The sequence below is a fragment of the Lissotriton helveticus genome, chromosome 2_1, assembly GCF_964261635.1.
Source record: "Lissotriton helveticus chromosome 2_1, aLisHel1.1, whole genome shotgun sequence".
Lineage (NCBI taxonomy): Eukaryota > Metazoa > Chordata > Amphibia > Caudata > Salamandridae > Lissotriton > Lissotriton helveticus.
Window position 1 is genome coordinate 1,130,675,118 of NC_136059.1, and position 25,233 is coordinate 1,130,700,350.

The 25,233-nt window shown below is 46.0% G+C and overlaps 1 protein-coding gene across 1 annotated transcript in view; it reads right to left on the reverse strand.

The window, feature by feature from the left end:
* ADAMTSL1 (ADAMTS like 1) overlaps positions 1 to 25,233 on the reverse strand; it is a 677,686-nt gene that overhangs the window by 61,322 nt on the left and 591,131 nt on the right. The window contains exons 24-25 of the mRNA XM_078677817.1: positions 16,655 to 16,867; positions 10,660 to 10,849 (exon numbers count right to left, since the gene is read on the reverse strand). Of these exons, the coding sequence (XP_078533943.1) occupies positions 10,660 to 10,849; positions 16,655 to 16,867 (403 nt within the window). The remainder of the gene's footprint in view (positions 1 to 10,659; positions 10,850 to 16,654; positions 16,868 to 25,233) is intronic.

A 25,233-nucleotide genomic window follows, 5' to 3' on the forward strand; every position in this document is an offset into this window, starting at 1 on the left:
ATGAGTTAGCTGAATGTCATTACAAATGTTAAAATGCCACGCTTGCCGCAGCCATTGAAGGGTTAATTTCCATAGGATCACTTGCCCATCAACAGAAAGGGAGGCGATGAGATGTCCACATCAAGCCTCCCTCCTACTACGTGTTACGGGTTGCTGGAGAGTTTTTGCATATAAACCTGGGCCTGACTTACGCAAAATGCAAAGGTAATTAATTATTTGTTCTTTTTTATCCTACTTTTCTTGTGTGGACAAAGTATGAAGATTAATTTTTACCAGTGTTATGCAGCACTGACCAATAACTAACCAATACTGACCGCAAAATGCAATTGCACCAAAGAACACGCCATCATCATCAAGGTCCTAGATTGCACCTTGGAACACATTTCCACAACCATAAAAATATATCAGCACCAGGCAGTTCACTATGTGGCCCTCAGTGTTCCAAACGTGATATATGCATGTATAGGTATAAGTGAGTTAATCTTATACAGCTCAATCATCTAACTTCTTAAAGTAGACACCAAAGGCTTTTTCACAAATATCCCTTTAGAGCACAAGTAAGAACTTGCTGTCTCAACTAACATGTCTTTAAGTGTCTTTAAACAAGGCAGCAAAAAGGACAGTTGCTTTCTTGGCAATACTTCACAGAAAATATAGGTTTGACAGACATCAGCGCACTGCACCTGGTCTGCTTTCAGGCTTAGAAGAACGAGAGGATGAATTTGTGCTGTACACAACTATGGTTTCGCTATCCCTGCACTTTCAACCTGGCACGGCTCGTTTACGACGCCTTGTGGCCTAATCTCCCAGGATTGAGGTGTCTCCCATTCATTGGCTGATGCTGTGGCCGCCAGTGATTCCGTAAGGAGTGGGGCATTAACTGTCTTGGATTGTTGTGTATCCAACATGACCCCCCCCCTTCTGGCAGCCTCCAATAGTTCTCTACATCTGGGCTCCTCCAGCCAAAGCATGCCTACTGGCTTAGACAGCTTTAAAAGTGTTGCTTTTGAATTTCTGCACAAAGGCAATGAGAGAAGACAACAACTACACATGAAAGCTCACATCATGAGTTTAATGATTGCTTAAAAACACTCAGCAGAGGTTTAGAAAATGAACATAGAAAAGAACAGGTATTGGCAAAGCCAATATGCCTCGCCTATGCAAGAGCTATTGGCGTTGCCAATGTGTTTTAGCCATGTTGTATACCAGGGTGGCTGCTGTTCAGCATGGCTAAAAGTTTGTGACATAGAGAAGAGTGGCCTGGAGTGGAATGGCGTAGAGTGGAGTAGCGTGGAGTGGTATAGAGTGTCAGAGAGTGCTGTAGAGTGGAGTGTCGTAAAGTGGAGTATCGTAGGTTAAGTGGTGTGTTTTGTGGAGTGGAGTTCGTTGGAGAGTGAAGTGATGTAGAGTGGCTTAGAGTGGCGCAAATTAGAGGGGCGTATAGTGGAAGGGCATAGAATGGAGGGGAAGAAAGAAGAAAAATAAAACGATAGGAAAGAAGACAGGAACAGCTAATGCAGAGGCAGATGTTATAGTACAGCACCTTGGTGGGGATAGTAAGTGATACCTATGTGCCTTTGCACTACAATAAAATGCAGTGAAATGAAACAATAAACCAAGGCACTGGGAATGTTTGTAAAAGTACTTTAAAGAGAATGGGGTATCAGGTCATGCAGAGAAGCAGACGTTGCAGCTCGGTCCCTCTGTGCGGAACGTTCACTGTTAGCTGCTCCCATTTCCCACAGAACATGTCCGCACCAGTCATTCAATAGATGTAGACATGGAGAGAGGACTGCAGACGGTAAAATAAAATGACATTTGAAGATGGGCAACAAATTCTTCTTGTATTATGAGGCTGATTGCTCAGCGTTTGTCACTTGTAGACTGAGGGGTCTTGTTTTGATATGGTGTAGGAAAACTACTTACCATAGCAAACACCAACCCAGCACGTGACAGCCTCAGCATACTCTCACTTGTCATTGAGCTTCATTGTGAGTGTTACTTGTAGTGCATCTTGTGGCAGGCATGTTCATAGCACGCTGCCACGGTGCGGCTGACACACTGCTCACCACAAGCCTGGGACAGTGTTTCTTGAATAGCACGCAACTGCTAATTTGAGTCAGTGGCAGAGGTGCTGAGGGATGAAGGCTCTGCTTTGTTGTGTTGGTAGTGCGGGGAGCTACCAAGGGTTTAGCTCAATAAATGCCATCATGCCCATGCTGTTCAAAACATGAGTGGGGCATCCGTGAGGCGGGCGCCATGCGGGAGGAGTACGCATCTTCTTACTTGACCCCGTGGCACAGGTTCTGAGGGAACAAGGCACTGCTTTGTTGTGGTGCTAGTGTGGGGAGTTACCAAGTGTTTATCCCAATAAATGCAGTCATGCTCAAGTCGTTCAAAACATGAGCGCTTCATCCGTGAAGTGGGCACTGTGCTGGAAGAGCACCTATCTCCTTACTTGACCCAGTGGTAAGGGTGCTGAGTGAACAAGGCACAGTTTTGTTGTGGTGGTAGTGCGGGAGCTACCAAGGGTTTAGCTCAATAAATGCCATCATGCCCATGCTGTTCAAAACATGAGTGGGGCATCCGTGAGGCGGGCGCCATGCTGGAGGAGCACGCATCTTCTTACTTGACCCAGTGGTAAGGGTGCTGAGTGAACAAGGCACAGTTTTGTTGTGGTGGTAGTGCAGGGAGTTACCAGGTGTTTAGCCCACTAAATGCCGTCATGCTCATGCCGTTCAAAACATGAGCACAACGTCCTTAAAGCGGGCGCTGTGCTGTAAGTGCACACATCTGGTTACTTGACCCTGCAGCAGAGGTGCTGAGGGAATACCAGTGGGCAATATTGCTGTGTAAAATCTGGGAGCCCCAGAGTAAACTGTTTATGGGAATGACAAAAGAATATGAGGGGCTCAGAGCTAACATCACGGAAGCCTGGACTTTGGAACTCCAAGACCTAGCAAGCTCGTACCTCTCCGTCGGCCACTCGAGGCGCCTTGGCTGCGGTCTCAAAGTCTCAAAGTCTTCTTGGCTCTGCAGATCATGAGCCAAGAGCTGCCACTTGCTTTTTCCTCCAAAAATGGGGAAAAAACACACATCGCCATGCTTCGGATATTAAACGAAGGGCGAGGCATGTGTTTTCAAAATAAAGGCGCATGGCTGCCATTGGCTGCTTGCTTAGACAAAAAGAAAGGCGCACAGCCGATATTGTTAAAGCATGCCACGCAGCCAATAAAAGCATACTTTATAAATAAAAAGGTGGAAGTTGGGCGACCCTCGATTTTGAAAATATCATGAGCGGCTGCCATTGCTAATAAAAAGCGCTGGATAAAAACAAAAGAAATCAAAAAATAAAGTTGGGCGAGCTGCGCGGCCACCATTGTTAAAATCCAAGCACGACATTCTGGGCTGCAAAAAAAATCATTACGTTGCGGGGAGCATATCAAGCCTGCAACAGCAGGTAGGAAACAAATCATGTAAGAAAATAGAGCACACAGACTGTAAATAAAGCATACGGAGTAACAACACATGTAAGAGGGGCTGTCCTTATGGGAGGTTACAACATGAGAAAGGGAGGTACTAAGGAGGGACTACTAAGCCGATTAACAAATCAAAAGCCACCATTTACAAAGGACAGTAACAGGAGCCAATTGAAAAGATGGGCAGAGCTTCAAGTTCAAACCTCAATACAGCAGGTCTCGAAGAGAAAGCACAAGCGCTGCCTAGGTGATACCTAGAAAAAGTGACACTGTGCCTAATAGAGATGCTAGGATCAGGTTAGAATCAAATGTCTTCACGACTCTCCGTGCTCCACTTCCAGAAGAGGGGCCTCCCAGCTTTATTCCTAGAGGACACACAGACGTGTCTATAAACCACATCAGTGAGAAGATGGAGGGTTTGCCATCACTCAAAAATCTGAACCATGCCTAAAAGATTACACTCTACAATCAAATACAAATGCCAGCGTTTCCAAAATCATGGCTGGTTTTCCTTCAATACATTCAGGATATTTTAGGGAGGTGTTTCTTTTGAACTAAGAAGGAGTAAAACAAGCTGCTTCTGTCATATTGGTGTGATTTCCTTAGATGTTTATAGAATAGGATTGTATCCTAAATTCTACCCAGAACTTAAATGCAACGACTCAGGAGTCGTTTTCCATTTAGTCTGTAATACCTGAATACTTTCTTATAGTAAGAACCAACTAAATGAACCAAAACGGGCAGTGGCACTTGTGCGAATCGGAAATGCTTAAATCACCACAATTGCAAGACCTTTGAAACATAGTAAAGGTGTGAAAGGAAGATGCTGTCAGACACAGTCGGAAACAGGTAAACATACAATTATGAATCATTTGACTGAAAGTTACGTAGCCCATCAAACACAAAAAAGGATTTAATTCTTCTGAGTAGAATGTCTGGCATGTGCTTGGAAGCTAGATTCAGTTTAACTAAGGAATGCCTATTCCTGCTAGGTTTGTGCTCCTGTGCATGCAGGTAGACTAGGGAATTAGTTGGGTAATGCTAGCTTATACGAAGAGGAACTGTATATGGGCCAGAAATGAGTGCATGTAGGCAAATCTGTGCTGGCTTGCATGAGTCCTAACTTACTAATAGAGAGGGTTGAGGTAGTCAGTAGAAGCACTGCCCTATCAGTGGGCCAAGCAGGGATTGGGGCAGCAGCATGCACTAGGCACATCCATTTTGAGGTCTCGCTTGTGACAGCACATACACTTTTGCTTGCTAGAGATATTGTGTTCTACAAGGGGCCAAAAGCCCGCCCTCTGCTTACCATTCATTGGCTTCACTTTCAATCTTATTTGTTGCCTCCCATTTGGCCAGCGCGTGCTGGCTTCACTTCCTCTTATTTAGTGTGCCGCATGGACCAAGTACTGATTGCTTTATCTTGATTAGGGTCCTTCTGCTGCTGTCGCTGTGATTCAGGTGCTTTTCTTTCTTCTTACTCTTGTGATGCTTCTTCCCTTCCACCCCCACACTCCTGTTGAGCGTATCACTTTTTACATCCCAATCCACGCCCTCCCGTTGTTCGTGTTACTTATTTCCTCTTACCCTTCACCCTCCTCTAGTTTGTGCTTACTCCCTCTCTCCGCCTACCCTCGACCCTCATGTTGTCTGTGTTGCTTATTTCCTTCCACACTCCACCCTCTTGTTGTCTGTTTTGTTCCCCACCCACCATAAGAAATAAAAACACTATGATGCAGCCAGCACCAGCCACATCACAGTGATTTTTTAGGTCTCGTGACCTATCAATGCGCATGCGCATTGAGAGAAGCGAGACTATAGGGCTTTAAACAAAGTTTAACTAACTGTGGCGATTTGGTGCTGTGCCCGTGGCTTTTAGGTCAATGCGCAAGCGCATTGACCTAAAATGCGCGTGCACATCATCAAATCGCCGTCTGTTCCCTCAGGCGCACTCCTCCCACACCTTTGAAGTGAAGCTTAGCTTCACTTCAAAGGCCCCTGCTGCTTAACACCCTCTCCCCACTCCGCCCCCTCCCCTGCCCGCCATGTCGCATTTCTCCTCCCCCCCTTCTCTGCCTTCAATCCGTCTTGTTTCTCATTGTAATTCCGCACGGCTTGCCCAACTCTGTTAACATCTCTTTTTATTTTTGGAAACTCTGGCGCCGCACTTAGGGTGCACCACCGCGCTCGCTTTTCCACTATTTGCTCCTTGTTGTACTGCATTGTAACTTTAAGTATTAACTACATGGGCGCCGCGCTTAATATTTTAGCAGGCGCCCGGTTGTATATATTTTATTTGCTGCTTAACACCCTCTCCCCACTCCGCCCCCTCCCCTGCCCGTGTCATGAAGTCTGCACCAATGGCTAGCACTAGGAGCCTCACCTACTCCTGCGTTCTTCCTGCTTGGGGTTTGCCAACCTAGGCGTCCGCAGGCTACAGCACCAATGCCCCGTTGGGCGCTTGGCCTGCCTTCTCAGCCTTCCATGGAGCGCGACATCCAGGCCACCCCTGCAGCACGGTCATTGGTACTGAAAGCTCAGACAGGATACACGCGTGCTGCCCAACCTCCCACGCCGCAGGCATCGATCCGCTCATGTGATCCATTCTCGCCATGGCTGCGTCAGGCAGTGGTGCCGCTGCGGCTCTCGCGCTACTTTTATTTGCGCTATGTTTGAGAAGTAACGATGCTCTGCATACCAAGGGAGCAGTGCCTCTGGACACAGTCACCTTCGCAAAGGTAAACGCGCCGATTTGATTCCTTATTTGGTCTGCCCTTCTCACGTACGGCTTTTAATTTCAACGCTATCGGTTTTGTCTTGTGTTCCACCTCACCCCGTTACAAAATACAAATTTAAAATTACTAATTTGTCACGTGGCCGGCTTTGCTGTATTCCGTAGGTTCTCTGTGACGGTTGCGCTCCGGAAATAACACAAAATAACTGAAATTACTTTAAATTCTACCGCTCATGCTTCACAGACGTACGAGGCCAGTTCCCTATAAAAAAATATTGGTCCTTGGGGCTGCACCGCTGCAGTTATTTCTCCTCTTTAAAACGCTTATTTCGCTAGACACTGTTTTGCTATAATTAATTATAGTTTTCATATAAACAAACACCTGCCCTGGCTGGGAAACAACCAATGCGGAAGGGACAGGTTAGCGTTTGTGCTGATTTAGAACAATCGCGTGAAGACAAGTTTTCGGGTTTCAGGAAGCGTGACTGGCTCGGCAGCGCCAGCATTTCCATCTATTGGCTTAGGGAAGGGCGAGTGCCAATGTTTGCATATGTAAATTCACAAAGCCTATGGGCGTGCGCAAGAGAGAATGACTGTGACCGAGAGCTCATCAGCCCGCCAGCTAACATTCAACAGTTATACAAATGGGCCGGTTCTGTGGTCCGGCACTTTTTTTTTATTTGAGAGGGAGAGTACCGGCTCTTCTCAAGGGAGACGTAATACTTTTAATTAGAGTGTACAGGCACTTCTCAGAAATAAGCATTTCAAGCGCATTGGCGAGAATTATAGTAAGTGGTAAAGAAAAGTCTACCAAAACGTCTGCGGACCCCATATCATGCACATCCACTGCCACATCCACCACCACATCCACCACACTCACCACCACCACCACATCCACCACACCCACCACCACTACATCCACCACCACATCCACCACAACATCCACCACAACCACCACCCCATCCACCACTACCACCACCACCGCATCCACCACCACCACCGCATCCTCCACCACCACATCCACCACCACATCCACCATCACCACCATCACATCCACCACCACCACCACATCCACCATCACCTCCACATCCACCATGACATCCACCGCCACATCCACCATGACATCCACCGCCACATCCACCACCACATCCACCACATCCACCACCGCCACATCCACCACCACCACCACCACATCCACCACCACCACTTCCACTTCCACCCCTCCCCTTTCTATCTTCCACCACCGCCACATCCACCACCACCACCACCACATCCACCACCACCACTTCCACCAGCACCGCATCCACCACCACTGCATCCACCACCACCGCATCCACCACCACCACCACATCCACCACCACCACCACATCCACCACCACCACCACATCCACCACCGCATCCACCACCACCACATCCACCACCACATCCACCACCTCATCCACCACCTCATCCACCACCACACCCACCACCATCACTTCCACCACCACATCCACCACATCCACCACCACTTTCACCACATCCACCACCACCACATCCACCACATCACCACCACATCCACCACCTCCACCACCACCACCAACACCACATCCACCACCACATCCACCCCCACATCCACCATCACCACCACATCCACCACCACCACATCCACCACCACATCCACCACCACCATATCCCCCAGATCCACCACCACCACATCTATATGTGTGTGGCTCTGTGTGTGTGTGTAGGTGCAAATTGCAATGTTCTTGGATTTTCGTCACAATAAAATACACTGAACATAATCTTCACAAAAGTTATTTACAAACGTTTAAGCTATTGCCATTATAAATTACAATAACTTTTATTTAAGTATTAATTATTTACAAAATTAAAAGCCATTGTTATTTGTAATATCAATACATCTAAGTCACGTAAATACAACACACATTGCATTACAAATGCTATAGGTGTCACATTTGCAAAAGTTAAAACTATTGACATTGTAACTGACAAAGCTATTAATGTTGCTACTTTCAAAACCAACACATAAATAAAAAAAGTGTCCTTTACAATACCAATAGCTCAAACTTTCCTAATGCGAGACCTATTGCATTTACAATGCTTGTTTCCCTATGTCGCTGCCCGTCCTCATTGTTGTCCGTGTGTTTTTTACCTCCCACCCTGCTTCCTATTCACTGCGTGGCCACCCCCTTCTTCCCCATGGAAAAGCGCTATGACCCAGCTAGTGTTGGCCTAGTCATAGCACTAACATTTAGCCATGCTGCACAGTAGCCACATTTCTGTACAACATGGCCAAAAGACAGTGGAAAAGCCAATAGCTCTTGAAGACGAGACCTATTGCCCAGCACTGACACATACAAACACATATTCACATACACACACATATGAATATATACACATTTAGGCCCACATACTGTCCCCCCACCCACAAAAGGGCAGCCTCTCAAGCCTAAGGCAGCATATTTTGACACAAATAGACTGGTGTGGAGCGCGGGATGAGACAGGAGTCTCCTGTGTGGAATAGCCCACATAAGATTTCGCCTATGGGGAGGCATGCAGTAAAAAGCTATTTTTGTGTCCATTTCAGATGAGTTGATGGGAGCATGGCGCAAAACTGAGATACCCCCCAGACTCAGTAACATCTTTTCTTTTGCAGCAGGTAAGAAAAGTGGGAGGAAGAATGGTTATACCCATGGACGGATTTTAAGTGTGCCTATAAGAGGCGTTTCTCACAGTGGTTTCCGGTGCTCAGCATCAGCACTTATCATCAACACCGGCGCTTTTCATGAGCACCAGTTAAGGACACATTCATTTTTATGTTAGGCATGGGGAGATTAAATGATTTCCCCCGAATCACATGATGTTGAGCTGACGCCTTTAGGCTCTAACCTGTCTCCCCAGCTCTGAAGTCGGCAATTTTGGCCATTATGCCACCATATCTCCCCACTTTCATGGTTAGTAGTTGGTTCTGTTATAGGCGGCGCTAACAGGGGCAATGGGCTGGTGCAAGCTGCCTCCTGATGACAGCCCTGGCACTTATTTTATTTTTTTACAAATTAACCACTGGTTGCTCATCGAGGCTTTGCCGTGCTTTACAATACAGGGGCGCTTGGGGAACCCGAGCATGTTTCCAAAATCTAGCTCAACCAGAGCTCACTGTAAAAATATTATCCATTAGAAACAGAGAGTCTTGGGAACCCAGAGGACAGATAAAACCTAAAGCTGAAAAGCATTCATCACTGTTTACTTAATATCTGCTGACTTCCACCACCCTTCAAAACAGGGGGGAAAGCTGGCGCGCCTCGTGACGAGATTTCATCAAACGGCGCGGCAGGTTTGGATTTGTGGTTTACGCCTCTCCTCTCAAATCCCCGAGCTTCGCTGACATCAAGGCTGGCAGGATTTGTATCTATTTATTTTCTTTGCACAATTCGTACATTTCAGGAACGTTTTAAGAGCAGTGGCAGGGGAGCATGGGAGAGGCAGCTGAAGAGGAGGGGAGAAGCCGGCCTGAATGACTAGCTAGCGCCTCAGTACCAGATGACGCGGCATTCATCATTCTGGTGGAAAAGTGCCCATCAGAACAAGTCAACCCGCCACTGCTGGTAATGAACGGGGTGTCACTAAAGTTGTCTCCTGTCTCTCTTTGCCTCAGCTGTTTCTCATTACATGTACACCGATAAAATGAAACCGTGTGTGGAAAAGGAGCAGCAAGGGTGTAAGAACAAAGCAAGATATATTTTACAGTGGCGGCTCCTCCGCTATGGCGGAGGAGCGTCGCCCCACTGCTCTGCCAGCAGTAGTTAAAAGAAAACTAAAATTATAATGACCAGCATTATTATCATTTTAGTTTCGTGTTTCGTGGTGCGGGGTGGGGCAGGGCTAGACTGGCAGAGATGGGGCCAGGAGGAGGAGTGGTGCTCCCCTCTAAAGTGCGCATAACTATTTGGCCAGCCCTCTTGGGCCGACCATAACAGTCATGATTTATTGATTCTGAAACGAAACGTGCAGTCTCCTCTCCCTGGCTTTGCCTTTTTTTAATTGAACATTTTCTTTCGAGCCAATGGCGGTGTACCAAAGCCACCGCTCCCAAGCTAAATTTATCTTGTCTGCAAGTACCAAAATAATAGACAAGGACATCATTCGGTGCGAGTTCCTACAAGCGCCACTGGGCAAGGAGAAGCTTGTTCTAGTTCATATATGTTGGACCTGGATGGCAAAACTCTCACAACCATGTCTACTTTCACATTAAGAAAGGATCTAATGTTCTAGATCAGTTCACACTTCAAACAATCCTTCAGCACCTATCAAAGGTTCAAGTCCCCTGAGCATGCCCCAGTGACTTTATTTACGATAATTAATATGAGATAACGCATCAAAGCTAAAAGTGTCTTTTCTTGGACTGGATTCCAGAGGATTTAATCATATCAATGAGGTGGTACAAACCTTGCTGGGCAGTCTCTTCTATTACAAGCGAAGGGCTGAATGGCCGGCTTTGTCTTCTCAGCGCAGTGAGATGTGTTGACCTCCTTGTGGCCCAGCATGCATCTCAACTGGGGCTGCTGGAGACCTCTGTTACCACACGAAGCGGAACAGGTCATCAACCCACCCACTGCCCACTGGTAGTCTTCTGTAGCTGAAAAGTCAAAAGAAAGAAAACAATGAATACATTGCAAATTATATTCCTCAGCTTTCTAAACGCTAAGTCATAGCAGTTTCACACACATATTTTAAAAGGCCACTTATACTCTTGGGGCAGTGTTGGGGGCCTAAAGAGTAGATGGAGAAATTTGTCACTATAGACTAAGAAATTTTAATCGCTAAATTCCTACATTGGTTTTCAGGTCGGTCACTAAAATGTTTTTTGTAATAAACTGGGTGGCAGGAAAAAATCTGGAAGCCAGTTAATGTATAAACCGGGTGAATTCATTGTCGGTTATCAAAATAAATGACCATAGCACTTTAAAATATTGTAAAGGTTTTCTGTCTGTACCAATTATTGCCTGTTCAGTTACCTGCTTGTAATAAAAGAGGTTTCAGATATTTCGATCCAAAGTGATTTATTTCGACACAGAATCTGCGCTAGGACTTGCTGGGAAGGGGGTGTGTTTGGCAAATGAGCATTTAAAATATCGGAGGGCAGATGTACCCTATTTGAAAATTGGGTCAGCTAAATATTTTACTATTGAGAATATGTGTTTGGCAAGTGAATCTGCAACATATATCGCCATATGGAAGATGTAGGTGGAAAACAAATCTGCAAAATGTATTGGTCTGGACAGGACGGGATTGGAAATTGATTCTGTGTAATATCTCATTATAGAGGACATGTGCTTTGGCAAATCAATCTGTATAATATCTGAGTGTATATGGGATATGTTTGCAAGTGAATCAATTCAATATCTAGGTGAAGAAGAAATGCGTTTCTCAAGTTATTCCGCAAAATATCCGGGTCTACAGTCTTGGTGTGCTTGGCAACTGAATCTGTCAGTGTGACTACAGGCGCCACGTGGCACTGTATGGCCAGCTTTTAAAAAAGCTCGCTCCACGATGCCAACATATCCATTGTACATTTCTTCAGAGATCACCACAGCTTTTAATATTGAGAAGTGCTAGCACCATGGCACCATCAGACAAATGCCTCTAGTATTGCGGCAGAACGTTTGCCTACATTTCCATGACTCCTTAATAAATTGCGGTGATTTTCCTGAGACATGTGGGCTAGGACTCCACTTCTGTTAAATACTATAAACCTTAGAACAGAAAACAGGCTTTATTCAGTAGCTCCCCAAAAGATAGTCTTGCTAAACCTATTTGAGTATCTGTCCAAGTAGGAAAAAGAGATTTGTGCTGCCAAAAGACCCCTTTTTGGGGTGCCTGCTCCTGGTACACTTGCTAACCACTCAGTAGTGCGCTGTCTGGCCCTTGTTCCTTTGGTGTGTCTCGGTCAGTCTTGTTGCTTCTGTTGCTTCGGTGATGTAGTCGGTGTTGTATATGTAGCAATGATTGAACCAGTCAGTGCTACGCATCAACATGGCTCCCATTGTGATTTACATCTCACATGCTTGGCTGACATGTACTGGCTGTCTGTAGGTATGCATATTTGTGACGCAGTATCATCACCATGTATTAACCTGTAGCCTGCATATACGCTCCTCACATGATTCATAAATGATTACATATGACTTATTCATTATTTCACACATTATCTCATACATTATTAAATGTTTTGTTTTATACGTAGGCCTAGTAAACTGGATGAATTACATATCCTGAGCAAATCTTGGGCATCTTAACATTATTGTGAGCAGACTCTGTGCCTTAATCTATTTTAAGATGAATTTCTACTTGCTGTGCATAAACCTTTTTCTGTTTTAGATACTGAAGTCGTTTGTTTGAAGATCGAAGAGTAGCAATTAGTTTTTTGGACAGTGACTTTGAGCACCTACATGGAATGGGAAACTAAGGAGGTGAATACTCCTTGGTGAGATATTGTGAAGATCGCAGTGGTGGATGCAGTTGACATTGCATTATTTGTGAGAAGGAGGCTCACACCAAGTACAGAACGAGCATTGGATTTTGATTAATTACTACTCAGGTCTCGATTACGATGCCGTTCATAAACTATTCCGACCGAATCAGTTTCAGAATCATTTCTGAACGAATCGGGTCTGTGAGTCTGACTGATCGATTATGATGATTCCCAACATTGTTCGGTCGGACTCGCATGGACTTCAATGGGAACCTGTGTTTCGAACGAGAACACAGGCTCTCATTTAAACAAGCATTTACAATGCAATAGGTCTCGGGTTAATTAAGTTTGAGCTATTGGCATTGCTTAATATTGCAACACCAATTGCACAAAAAGTCTATAAATTGTAGGCCAAAAAAATGTGTATTTATTTTTGTAGCAGTGGTGGCATGCTGCGCTTTAGATGAATCACAGGATGTTGAGCCGTCGCCAAAACTCAAACCTGTTTCCCCAGCTCTGAAGTGGGCAGCCCTGGCCATTAGGCCACATCTTCTTCCCCACTTGTAGGATTTCTTGGCGCTGTGTTAAGCAGCGCTAACAGGACAAATGGGCCCCCTCCTCACTATGAAAGTCGTAATTTCCTTTAGAGAGCCCCTGTCAACTGGATAGTTCCCCATGAAATGAGGCCATCTGACCATCTACACGGCGTCAGCATGCGCCTACCTTTTCCGGAATTAGCTGACTTTGTATGAATCAGACTAAAGCGGACACACGTCCAGCGCTCGAATGCTGTGGGAACGCGCAGGTTCCCGTTCCGGTAGGTAGTATTGCTTGGGAACAGCGTTCTTGGCTGGTGCCAGCAGCTTCCCCCGCCACTGTCCCCGATACAGAGACCCAGGCTGCCCTCGGCAATCATGGCAGTCCCTCACACGCATTGTGTGAATTTTACTGAGCAGCTGGTTGGCAGCAGGGGGTTGATGGGGCTATTTCCTCCTGTTTGTGTCGATGTGCTGCATTGTTAACTAGAGGTGTTCATATTGCCACATTATGGACTGGGCTCTCGACATTTTCATAGTTGACAGGTAATTCATTCATTTTCAATAGGTTTTGGGCTCGGCACAGTTGTAAGGAATTACACATCTCATCCCCAGATGGAGCAGCGGATAAAAGGAACAATGAGGCAGTTAATCTGCGGAGGTATACATTTATGTATGCGTGTAGTGCTTCTTTTTTTTACTTTTGTATGCTCACATCTGTATTCAAGTTTAAGCTACGTTACTGTTTCTCCCCCAAACTACGGTAACGCATCCTTGGAAAGCCTGAGGATGCCCAAAGCCCACTCATACCAGTGTGCGTGTCTCCAAAGTTAGAGAGCTCCTCGGTCACACCAAGCACGAATTGTCCTTCGCCGCGGTCTCCTCGCCACTGAATCCTGCGTTCCCCTCGTATGAATCTTGACAGCCTTTCAAGCTAAAAGGCGAAGATACACTTTCCCGGTGTCCTGTTAACTGGTGTGTTCACTCTCCACAGTTGCCTTTCTCGGCCTGTGTGTAATAATCTACTCCTTCATCTTGAAGAGCCAAGGCCCGTTTCTCCCCGCCCCGGTCGCCCCGTACCGAGCATTCTCCGCCCCCGATAGCTCCACTCCCAGACTCCCCTGAGATATCGTCGCTCAAGGCGCGGGTGCTACGCAACGCCAGAGCGGAAGTGCCCGCCCTCTAGCCCAACAGGATCAACGTGTGAGCGACAGTAAAACTAGCCAATTGGGGGCATAGCAACACTAAATGGGCGTATCTGTACACCACCCGCCAATTGCAATCGCGCTCCAGGGTTGACACACATGTGGTGAATCAGGTGACAGCTGACGTTATAGCGGATAGAGGCGGTGACGCAGAGCGTGTTCCAGGGTCTGGGCGGTTCTAAAAGGATTCGTACGTCGGCAGCTGCATGGACTGAGCAAACAGGAGGGATTTAGAGAAAGGTTGGTCCGTTAATGTAGTGAGAGTGAAGTCCCGTGAGCCGTGGAGTTGGGCGACGGCGGGGGAGAGGGGGGGTGTGCACTCGTGTGTGTGCGCGCCTGTGTGTATGTGTGCCGGGGGGGGGTCTCTGTATGTATGTATGTATGTTCGTGCGTGGGCGCTTGTGTGTGTGTCGGTGTGTGTATGCGCATGCGTGTATGGTGTTTTGAGCTTCCCAGGAGACAGCGCCTGGCCACAGCGCTCGTTCGCGTGCGCGTGTCAGTTTGAAATCGCGTCCAAGGCGATGCGCGCGGCCAGGATTGTCTCCTGGGAAGCTCACATGCCGACAAAAAGTTCTCGGCGGAGACGCGCTTCGCGCGGCTAGCCGAGACCTAAAAAGAGATGGTTGGGTAAAACCATGCACACTGTAGCGGGCACCCCTTGGTGCCTGCCACACAGTGCATGGTTTAAAAGGGGGTCCCTTGGGTACCCCCACATGCTCCAACCAGAGGCCCACAGGTGGAGAGGGACCTGATATGGGCCCCCAAAGTCAGATTCCGACAGCTGTTTTGAGTCTGGCAAACCAAATCGGAACGGCTGTCCGAATCGGTCATCGGAATCGCTCGCTCAGAAATCGTGTCCATAGAGCTGTACGATTCAACTCCGAAAGACTCAGCTGTCCGAATGCCTTTCGGAACCAATTTGGACAGCCCGAATGGCTCCCGTGCATCGTAATTGGTCAGTCGGAAACATGGGCTCAGAATCGGATTCTGAGATTCTGAAATCCGATTCGGAGCCTTTCCGACCGACATCATAATCGGCCCCTCAACTGGAACCTGAAGAATGTATCACTTGGTTGGAACTTATGTTTTAACCGTGTGAAGCTTGTTAGCTAGTTAGATCCCTTGCCCCTGGTCACCTTAGCAGGCAGACATTCTTCCCCTGCTCTTTTTCCTTCTCTTAGAGTTACAATCAAGAGCAAGCACATTTCTTCTCACTTTGAGCATAACCTTTATTTGTTTCTTCTTTCAATGCTATATTTGATGACACCAGCCACTTCTGAATTCCCTCGACTGGCCCACAAACTTAGCTTAACATTAGGGAGTTTCTTTTATAGAAAAGAGACGTCGCTCTGATTTGCATATGTTACCTTTAATAACGCAATACCTGTATTTACTAAATTGGACTATTTGTATCATATTCATATAAACTTTATTCAGGCGAATTTTGATTTATAACTAATTGATTTGATTGGCGACTGTAACTTCACTTATTCACAAATAAGCCTTTATGCTTTGCAAACTTACTTCTCTCCTTTTTTTACGGTGGGGCAAAATCTGCTTCACTCCGTTGCAATGTTACTGAGTTTGTGATTGCTGACTCAGTTGAAGATAATGGTCCTTCTGAGTGGACATAGTGGAGTCTCGAGTTTGCACCAAGTTTGCACAGTCCGAATACCATCATTCTCTATTCTGTTATCAAATCTGTGGAATAAACTGCTTTCGGTGACCAGCCAAGTTCTATCAGGCTTTGCCAGCATCCAGCTGTGTTGCAAATCACTGGCAACACATTTATTTCCCCTGGGAGTGTGTTTGTATATAAATGCACTGTACAGAGATCACCCCCAACTGTCAGACCTGGTAATAGGTCAAACAATCCAAAAAACATCTTGGGAGAATGAAAGATCAAAGCACAGACCGAGTAGTGAATCCCAAGTCCATTGTTGAAAACCATGGTGTACAAAAGTACAAAATGTCTATCAATATTTAGAAAAGAAAAAAGTGAAGTGTTAAAAACAGAAAGTGGGTTGTGGTTGAGTATTCTTTTTTCAATCATGATTTCTTTCTGGAGAGAAGACCCACAAGCAAGTTGACTCAACATTGCTTTATGATGATAGTACAATATATCTGTCCCATAACGCTGGTAATGAATCCTAGAAATATCTTGTTAGGTGATTAGAAAAGCCACAACATTGAGAACAATTTGTTAAGCAGGTACACTCCATGCTTACCTTGAACCACCAGGGTTGTTCTTTGTAGAAGGGAGCCTGCCAGGTTTTCAGCCAAGCAGTTGTAATCTCCTTGATGCTCTTCAGTTAGGTGCAGCAGTTGTAGAATTTGTCCATCTTCCAAAATCTGAGGGTGTAAATCAGAGGCCGTGGTGAGTGGCTGACCTTCAAAAAGCCACGTGATGTTAGGCGTTGGATTCCCAGTCACAGGGCATCCTAAAACAAAAGATGATGATAGATTAAAAGCCTGCTTTGTTGCTATGTCCGTACATACACAATATGTGTTGATGGAATACAATGAGCTGATAACCATGGAAGCCTCAACGGGAGATACATCTAATGTTGATTCTGGCGAGTCCGCTAAGTTAATTGCCATTCCCATGAATCTGTTGGTCAAGTCTTATTTTACATTCATTAATTACATCCTATGCATTTTTTGTCAAGAAGTCAGTAATAAATGTGCTCATCTACCTCTCTTTAGGTAAGTGCTCTAATGATCAACACACTTTATAGAGGACATGGCCAAAACACCAGATTGCAGTGATTTTCAATCACATATTACATCAAGCCGGATTTGAAGGGCAGGGCCGGCCCTAGGCATGTGCAAACTGTGCACCTGCACAGGGCCGCCAAACCACAGGGGCCGCCACGACGAGGATCGGATCCAAAGGATCGTCGTGGCACTGGCGGCCCCCTGGCAGGATTTGGCGGCCTCCGATTAATTTCAGTTTCACTTGACTTGCCCAGCCAGCCAGCAGTTTGGGTCCCAGGGCCGTCAATCTTAGCCCTAGTACCAATGACGACGTGACGGCCCTGGGACAGCCCCCGCGCCGCGCGCTGTGCGCAGTGCGCAACACTGCACCTGCTGCTCATGCTCAGTCTTAGACGGCCGCTCTGAGTATGACGCGTCACGGTGGCCGCGGCCTGTGCGCGAGGCGCACAGGCCGCGGTCCGGTACGGGGAGCGACCGACCGTCCGTCCGGCGGCGACAGCCGCTGCAGAGCCCGCAGCATGGGGGGCTTCCAGAGCCAGAAGCAGAAAGAACCCGGAGCGGTCAGCAGCCCCCTCAGGCAGCCGGCGAAGAGGGGCAGCAGCAAAGCGTGAGTGAAAACCCACGGGTCAGCGCGGGAGGGCAGCGTCCGTTTATTGCAGCGAGCAGTGCCCGCTCTCTTCAGGGAGAGTTGTCACCAATGCAGTGCAGGGAGCAGTGCTCATGCACGGCAGGCAACGGTCACTACAAGAACACTGCCCCTTAACTGCGTAGTCGGGTGTCTACTCTCTTTAGGAAGCCACGCCAAATCACTACTGGTGGCAGTGCACGTTCACTGGTGATGTGAGCTCAAATGCACCTCGTGGTCTTGTGTCGATTTACTGCTGGGACGGCTTTATTTCACTTAAGGAATTACTGGCCATAGCAGTGCAGGGCTCAGTGTTCCTTCACAACAGGGGGCAGTGTCCGTTTACTACGAGGGGCAGTGTGAATTTATGCAGGGTGTAGTTCCAGATTTACCGTATGCTTTGTCCTAAATTGTTGACATAATACATAATATTGACTTATACGGCCAGAAGGTGATTGTTCGGTGTCGTTGGGGTGCCAGAGAAATGTTTATACAGTCTCACAGAACGTTAGAGCAGTGCCAGAGATGTTTTTTCAGTGCCAGGGGTTTTCTGTGCTATTTGCAGATGTTTCAGCCTGGTGCTCTATCAGAGGCTGCCTAAACGCAGCAAGGTATTTTCGTCAGAAGTTACGCTTTATCTTGAACTTCGCAGTTTTTATGTGAAATGCCAGATTTATTTTTGCTCCATAAGCACCAACCCTTTTTTTTCAGTGTATACAGAATCCCGTTTGTACACAGATAATAAGATGCGTTTGAGGTTCAACAACGCAACCAACGCTGTTGGCGCATTTCGAATGTCAAAATCGATGCATATCACATTGTTACTTTTTCTTGCAGAACGTGTTGTATGTTATTGTTCGTATGTTGCCATTTTCATGTTTTAATGCCCCACTAAAGTTGTTTAACAGAGTGGGCCTGTGGTATGCTCACTACTACCTCTTCTTGTTTTCTCTGCCATTTGTCTCATTGTTTGTCTGTAAGTTAATGTCATCACCCCGAGCAACACACGCACAGCTTCAGTTGTGCTGTAAACGTGTAATCACATAGTGCACACCTTGGTCTGAGGCTTCTCCCGAGCCAGACAAAGCAGGAGCCCGGAGCGTCGCTGCCATTACCTGATCCAGACTGCACTGAATACGCGCTGCATTTACAACTCTACAGGTCGAAGTGCAGAGCAGTAAGCAGGAGCGCAGGGGCGGTGGTAAAAGGTGAGGATATCGGGCGACCACTAAATTGCATTAGAACACCTGTTCTGTTGCACCGCCTGCCTTTCGCGCACTTGCGCATGCGTCGGCTGTACACTTGTATACGTCAGGGCAATTTATGATTAACGAGTCTGAAAAGAGGCTTTACTCTCGAGAGCAGTGTCGGTTTCCTGACAAAGAGATTGGGAGAGAGTGGAAGCGAGAGATAGACATGGATGACATTTTGGGGGTGCCCAGAGGAAGCACCTGCTGTTGCCTTTTGACCTCCACCTTGCCCGTTGGTGACCGGTCTCCTTAGCAAAGTCCTTCCCCCATCCCCTACGTTTACCCCTCCCCCAACCACACACACACACACACACACACACAGTCACACCACACACCTCCAGCTTATGAAGAGAGAGAGAGAGATAAGAACAGAAACTAAAGAGGGCCCATGGAGCTTTGTTTACTTTTCTGTTGTCTCCATTTCTTGCTCTTTCCATAACACCTCAGCAGTAAATAAGAGGCCGTCGAAAGTCCAAGGTTAGACACGCCTGTGATGTCACTGGGTGTGAAAGGGAGTGACATGTCGCTTTTGTCACCCATAGCATTTTGGCGAATCGATGTCCATGAGGGTCCGGACCCCCTCTTCCGGGGCCCCCACCTACGCTCCCTGCACAGGGCCACCATGAGCCTAGAGCCGGCCCTGTGAAGTGCCACACACATCAATTGTGTCAGTTGCCAAAATCAGGGGTCCTGATTGTTAATGGTATGCTTATTCACGAGCAACATGGGCAGAAACTAAAATGCATGCATTTGAGGGTGTGCCTACACCTCCATATGTGACTATAATCCAATGGTATGTTCAATCCAAAACTTGTTTCATGTCATCATAGAGCAAAACACTCATTCCACTGACCCCAAAATGAAATTTGAAATGTCCACTGTTTTCTAACAATCAGAAATTAGAGGCATAGATAGTGTTTTATAATGACTAGTGTGTAGGCGGCATTAGTAAGGCAAATTCGGTTCAGACATTTTTCAAAGAAATTATGGTTTTCTGTGTTTCAGTTCTATGTAAATTACTGCAATAGGTGCCGAAACAATCGATGATCTTGAATGTTCTTAATGCTCAAGGAAAGAAAAAAGCTAATATTTGTGAAAACACAGATTTTATGTAACGCAAATTAAATCACAAAAAATACAACTTAATTGATATGATACTGCTTTCAGTGTACTGACAGCCCAGTAACAAACATACAGTGAAATACCTTAAATCATCCAAGAAAAACAGATGAAGAAAAGCTTCTGGGTGATCAATGATATCTGATATTCCAGAACTCAGAAGAAATGGCTCCAATTGATACTGCTATAAATGCATCTGTGGTCAAGTCTAATTGGAACTTGCTGATGTTTCAACCCTGTGGTCATAGTCCGCTGATCATCATCGGGATGGAAGAAGTGTAGTACTATAGCAATCTTGCAGGTATGCACTGAAAAATGGCAAACATTCATCGATGTCACCAGTCATCTCAGGTATATGAGAGCTGCATGCACTGGAAGGCACTCATCCTAAAGATGTTGCTACCGCTTGCATACTGCTGCACTTAAAAGTCGGCACAATGAGAAATGTAATCGTAGCTGCCTGTGTCTCATATAATGTCAATAACAGCCATCTATACTCGGATATCTACACCAGAACATAAGACAGTCAAACTGCTCATCATCATGGAAAACACACTTAAAATGAGATGTTGGTGGATTTTCATTGATAATATGGATTTAGAGGTGTTGGCCACAAATACTTGGGGGTTTACTACAATGGCGGTCGGACACAGTCCGCCCACCACCGCAGCGGCAAAAGGGACCACCCGCCATAGATGCGGCGGTTCCGCCATTCCAATTAGAATGCGTTCGCCACACTGGCGGGGCATCCCACATTTTTTACATTGCGGCGGGCGGTGCTGTAAGCAGCACCTGCCGCAATGTAAAAAATAAATTTTGTGCATTTGCATGCAAAACGTGACAGGCACCGCGCGGCGCCTGCCACCTTGTGCATGCATGTGCACCCCAACACCCTGGGGGCCCGCTACGGGCCCCCAACTGTGAAAACCGCATGCCTTTCCATGGCGGCAACGCCGCCACGGAAAGGCTGCTCTCCGCCGTCATCCTCATTTGGTTGGTTGTGTTTTACAGACACCGCCACCATATTGTGGCAGTTTTCCACCCGGTCGACGTGTCGACCGGCAGAAAAGCGGTAAACGGTCTTCCCGTCCCCAACCATCCTTATGTGGCGGGCAGTAATCATGGACGGATGGCAGGCGCATCATCCCCGCCGGGCAAGGGGGGGGGGGGTGATTCGCCTGCCATCCTAATAGGCCCCATAACGTCTATGAGAATTTATGGCCACTGGGAATTAGCACATGAAAAATAAAGGCAGATCTCACAAGGATCTGATCAACACACAGTAACTAAAGAAAATATGATGTACTGGGTCTTATAACAGACAATAACTGCTGGAGATGCCATACACCACAAGCCACATTTCTACCTCTGGCATGGCAATGCCAGAGGCAATGCCCGCCGATAGTGATTTATTGAGATAAGGTATATGGCACTTAACGTGATATTACAAGACTGGAACCGAGGCGCGTGCCTCTGGTGTGCTTACTAGGTTATGTTAAAGAAGCACCCCCCACAGATCACTGCCTTCTTGCTATACTGTTCTCGTTGGCAAAGCATACAAACAGTGGCCATACACTCGGGCAAATGTTCTGCACCCTCAACCGACACCTGGGTAAAGGATATCAAGTTTTGTCAGGAACAATTGTCCACTTATTGTCAGCTAATGCCCCTCACATCCAGACCTAAAGACATATGGTCTCAATTTCTGACCTGGCTAAGGCAGAGAGAGTTGGGCTCTTCCACTCCACCTGAACACACCTCAGGCTCCATCCTGAATTACAGGTGCAACGCACACAAGATTTGCAGTGATGTCCAGTCTAGTGCGTTCATTAACGATAAACACTACCTGCTGTTGACAGCGGCTCATGTTTTGTATGCCCCAACTGGATGCACTAGCGAGTTAGAGTTATAAGATATATGTGAAACTATACCCAAATTCATGTTATCGCTTACTGTCCTCATATTTCTGCTAAGATGTGATGTCAAGTTAAAGTTTGCATAGGTGACTCTGTTGCTTCCCCTGTTCCCCTGCCTATCGTTTTGGTTCTTTTTCTTTTTTTTGTCATTACTATTTAATTACGTGTAATATTGTATGGTTTTGAAATACCAATACACAAATTTTAAAAAAAGCTAAAAAGAAAATATGATGTACAATATCAGGAGATGTTACAAATTTTCTATCGAAATATACTCATCTTACACTATGAGGTAATGTGCTCTGTGCTTTACAACAAACTCCATAATTTGACTGTTTGTATCTTCTAAACATAATTCTACTACAACTAACAAACAGAATTTACTTTTTGTATCTTCTAAGCATAATTCTACTACAACTAACAAACAGAAAAGTGATGAATCAATAAACATTTTGTGGCTGATTGCAAGCAACCCGGCAATTTTGATGGGGCGGATAATGGCCATTACGGCCCACTGGGACTCCGAGATCTGTGGAAAATCCATAAATTCTATGCATTTTCTCGCAAGGGATGTGAACTGCTGTGATCTATGTGGAATGAAGATGGAACACAGAACCTACTCTGTAACTGCTAAGAAAAACAGCTTCAAGGGTCAGCCATGTTCAAATTTCCAACGATAGGAACCAATTTGTGACATCCAGAGGGTGCTCTGACTGCAGTCAGAAACCATAATTCTAATAGAAGTGTCCACGGGTCTACTTAACTCCATGCTCGGTATGAGGTCTGATGATGAAGCGTAGGCCAATGTGTTCTGAGTTACTTCCCAGCATGAGGGATTACTTGATTTGTGAGGATAAATATTCAGGATCTTCGACAGAGACTCTTCGACTGTCCTTTCCAATTGAATCCATCTGCTCTCCATGTGGGAGGCTCCTGATACTCTTTGTTATGGAGGAGGATTGAGGAAGCTCTTTTTGCGGATCACCACAATTTCCAATAGGGTGAAGGCGCATGCTGGATGTGCCCTGTGTGATTTTGCTATGCACAACAGAACAACCCTCTGGTTTTTGTTTTCCTTCCATACTATGCACACATACAGGCCCATTGGGAAAAATATGCAATGTCTTAAAAAGCATGGCATCAGGCCATACCGGCCAAACAGTCATGTGCACTTTGCATGTTCAACAACGGAAGAGTGATAAATGGCAAACACCTCAAATAAAAATTAAAAAGAGGAGAAATCGTTGAACCTGGTGAAAAAGAACACAAAAGTTAATTGTAAAAAGAACCCTCACTCACCAACCTAGTGATGACATGCTGACAATGCTAATAGTGAACCAGGAGGCAAGTCAGTTGTTAGGTGCAGTCTTTGGGTGGCCTGTGTTCTTTTTGTACATGAACAATATTATAGTTTATTAAATCAAACACAGGAGAAGGTTTTGTACAGCGAACAACCTGAACTCATGTATTCTGCGGTCCTCATATATGTGGTAATAAAAAATAAGTAGGGAAAGGAAAATAAAACAATTGCCTAGGATCACACAATTTGCTAAAGTGGAGAAGCCATGATTAATCCAAGGTTTTCTAGTTTGACATTGTGCAATTCAGCCACTTGATTTATATGCTTAGCTTCTGCTACACCCACCTTACCGCCATCCCACCCCACCCATTTATCCCCACCACTCCTGACTGCCACCCTGCTGGCATCAATGCAGACCTCGGTCACATCACAGACCAAACTGTTTGCCCCTTGAAAAATGTTTGCGAGCACCCATGAGCTACAGCAAGCCACAAGGTGAGCAGCAATATGGTGTAACCGACTGATATGATACTTTGAAGTGAGCCAAGCCATACGAAAGTACGCTATTGAACATGCAAAATCACTAGAGAAGTAGTTACAGTATAAAGCAGAGATTTAGAAGCTAAGAGAAGCACCATCTGCATACGTTGAAGTTGAATAAGCCACAATTTGGAGATGGTTTCAATTCATAGCAGCAAAAAAAGATTATCGACAAACCCTATCTTCAAGTTTCCTGCTGATAACTGTTTGAGGAGATTGGCACACCTCAGGCAAATAAACAGGCATCCAAAGAGGTGACTTTCCACCGTAGAACAGGAGCTCTGCATTGCTCCCATTGTCCTCAATATTTAGCCTACATCCAAACACAGTTGACAAAGACGACCGCGTTGTGATAGAATACTGGGTGGTACACCTTTAGTCTGGGTGTCATCTGTACATGTGAAAAATGGAGTCTAAGATCAGGACATTTTGCCAAAGGAACAACTTTAATGAATGTAGGACTCAGGGAAGAACCCTAAAGAAACACACAAGTAGTGCCACCTGCTGAGAATGACTAGTGAGTGAGGAATTTAACCACATAAGAGCTGTGCTACCAGACCCAGTGCCGCCAGTGGAGATCGACATGGTGTGAGCACTAGTGTTAAAAGCCACTATACAATTAAGTCAAGTAGCTGCACAGCTACCATTTTCATCGAGTCCCTGATGTGGCACTTTCAGTGAGGTAAGGAGAATAGATTCAGTGCCCCTTTCATGACCAAGCCGCACACTGGGGAATGAGATAACCAACATGACCAAATTGTTCAATCATTTTGCCTTGCTCCATGAAGGTTGTATGCCCGCATAGCATCGACAAAAAAAGTCTAGAAGGTAGCATAATGCCACAAATATTGTTTACAAAAATATTATCCTGATAGGTGTAAATTTGATATTATTAACTCCAAAAGAGCGAGTGGAAGAGGTGTGGTGCAGAGGGCAGTGCGGCTGACTCCGGAACACCGGGGCTCACGGTTCGATCCCCGTCGGCAGGTTAGACCAGCACCATGTGACTCTGGGCAATAGCTAGCTTAATCTTCCTGATGGCCCCCAGCGCCTTGACACCCTTAGGGGTAATTGTTGGCGCTTTACAAATACCGGTGTATATAAAAGGGGCCGATTCACAAAGGCATGCTTGAGAATGTGAAGTAGTACTCCCATAGTACCACTTCAAGTACTCATAAATGCCTTTGGGAATTGACTGCATATTCTATAGACAAGCCCTAAATTTATGTTTCAATTTTTGTGACTTCCTTTTTAATGATCACACTTTTGGCACACATGAAAAGCATTTTTCATACTTGTCCATATTCCAAACTATGGGTTAAATTCACAAACTCATGTG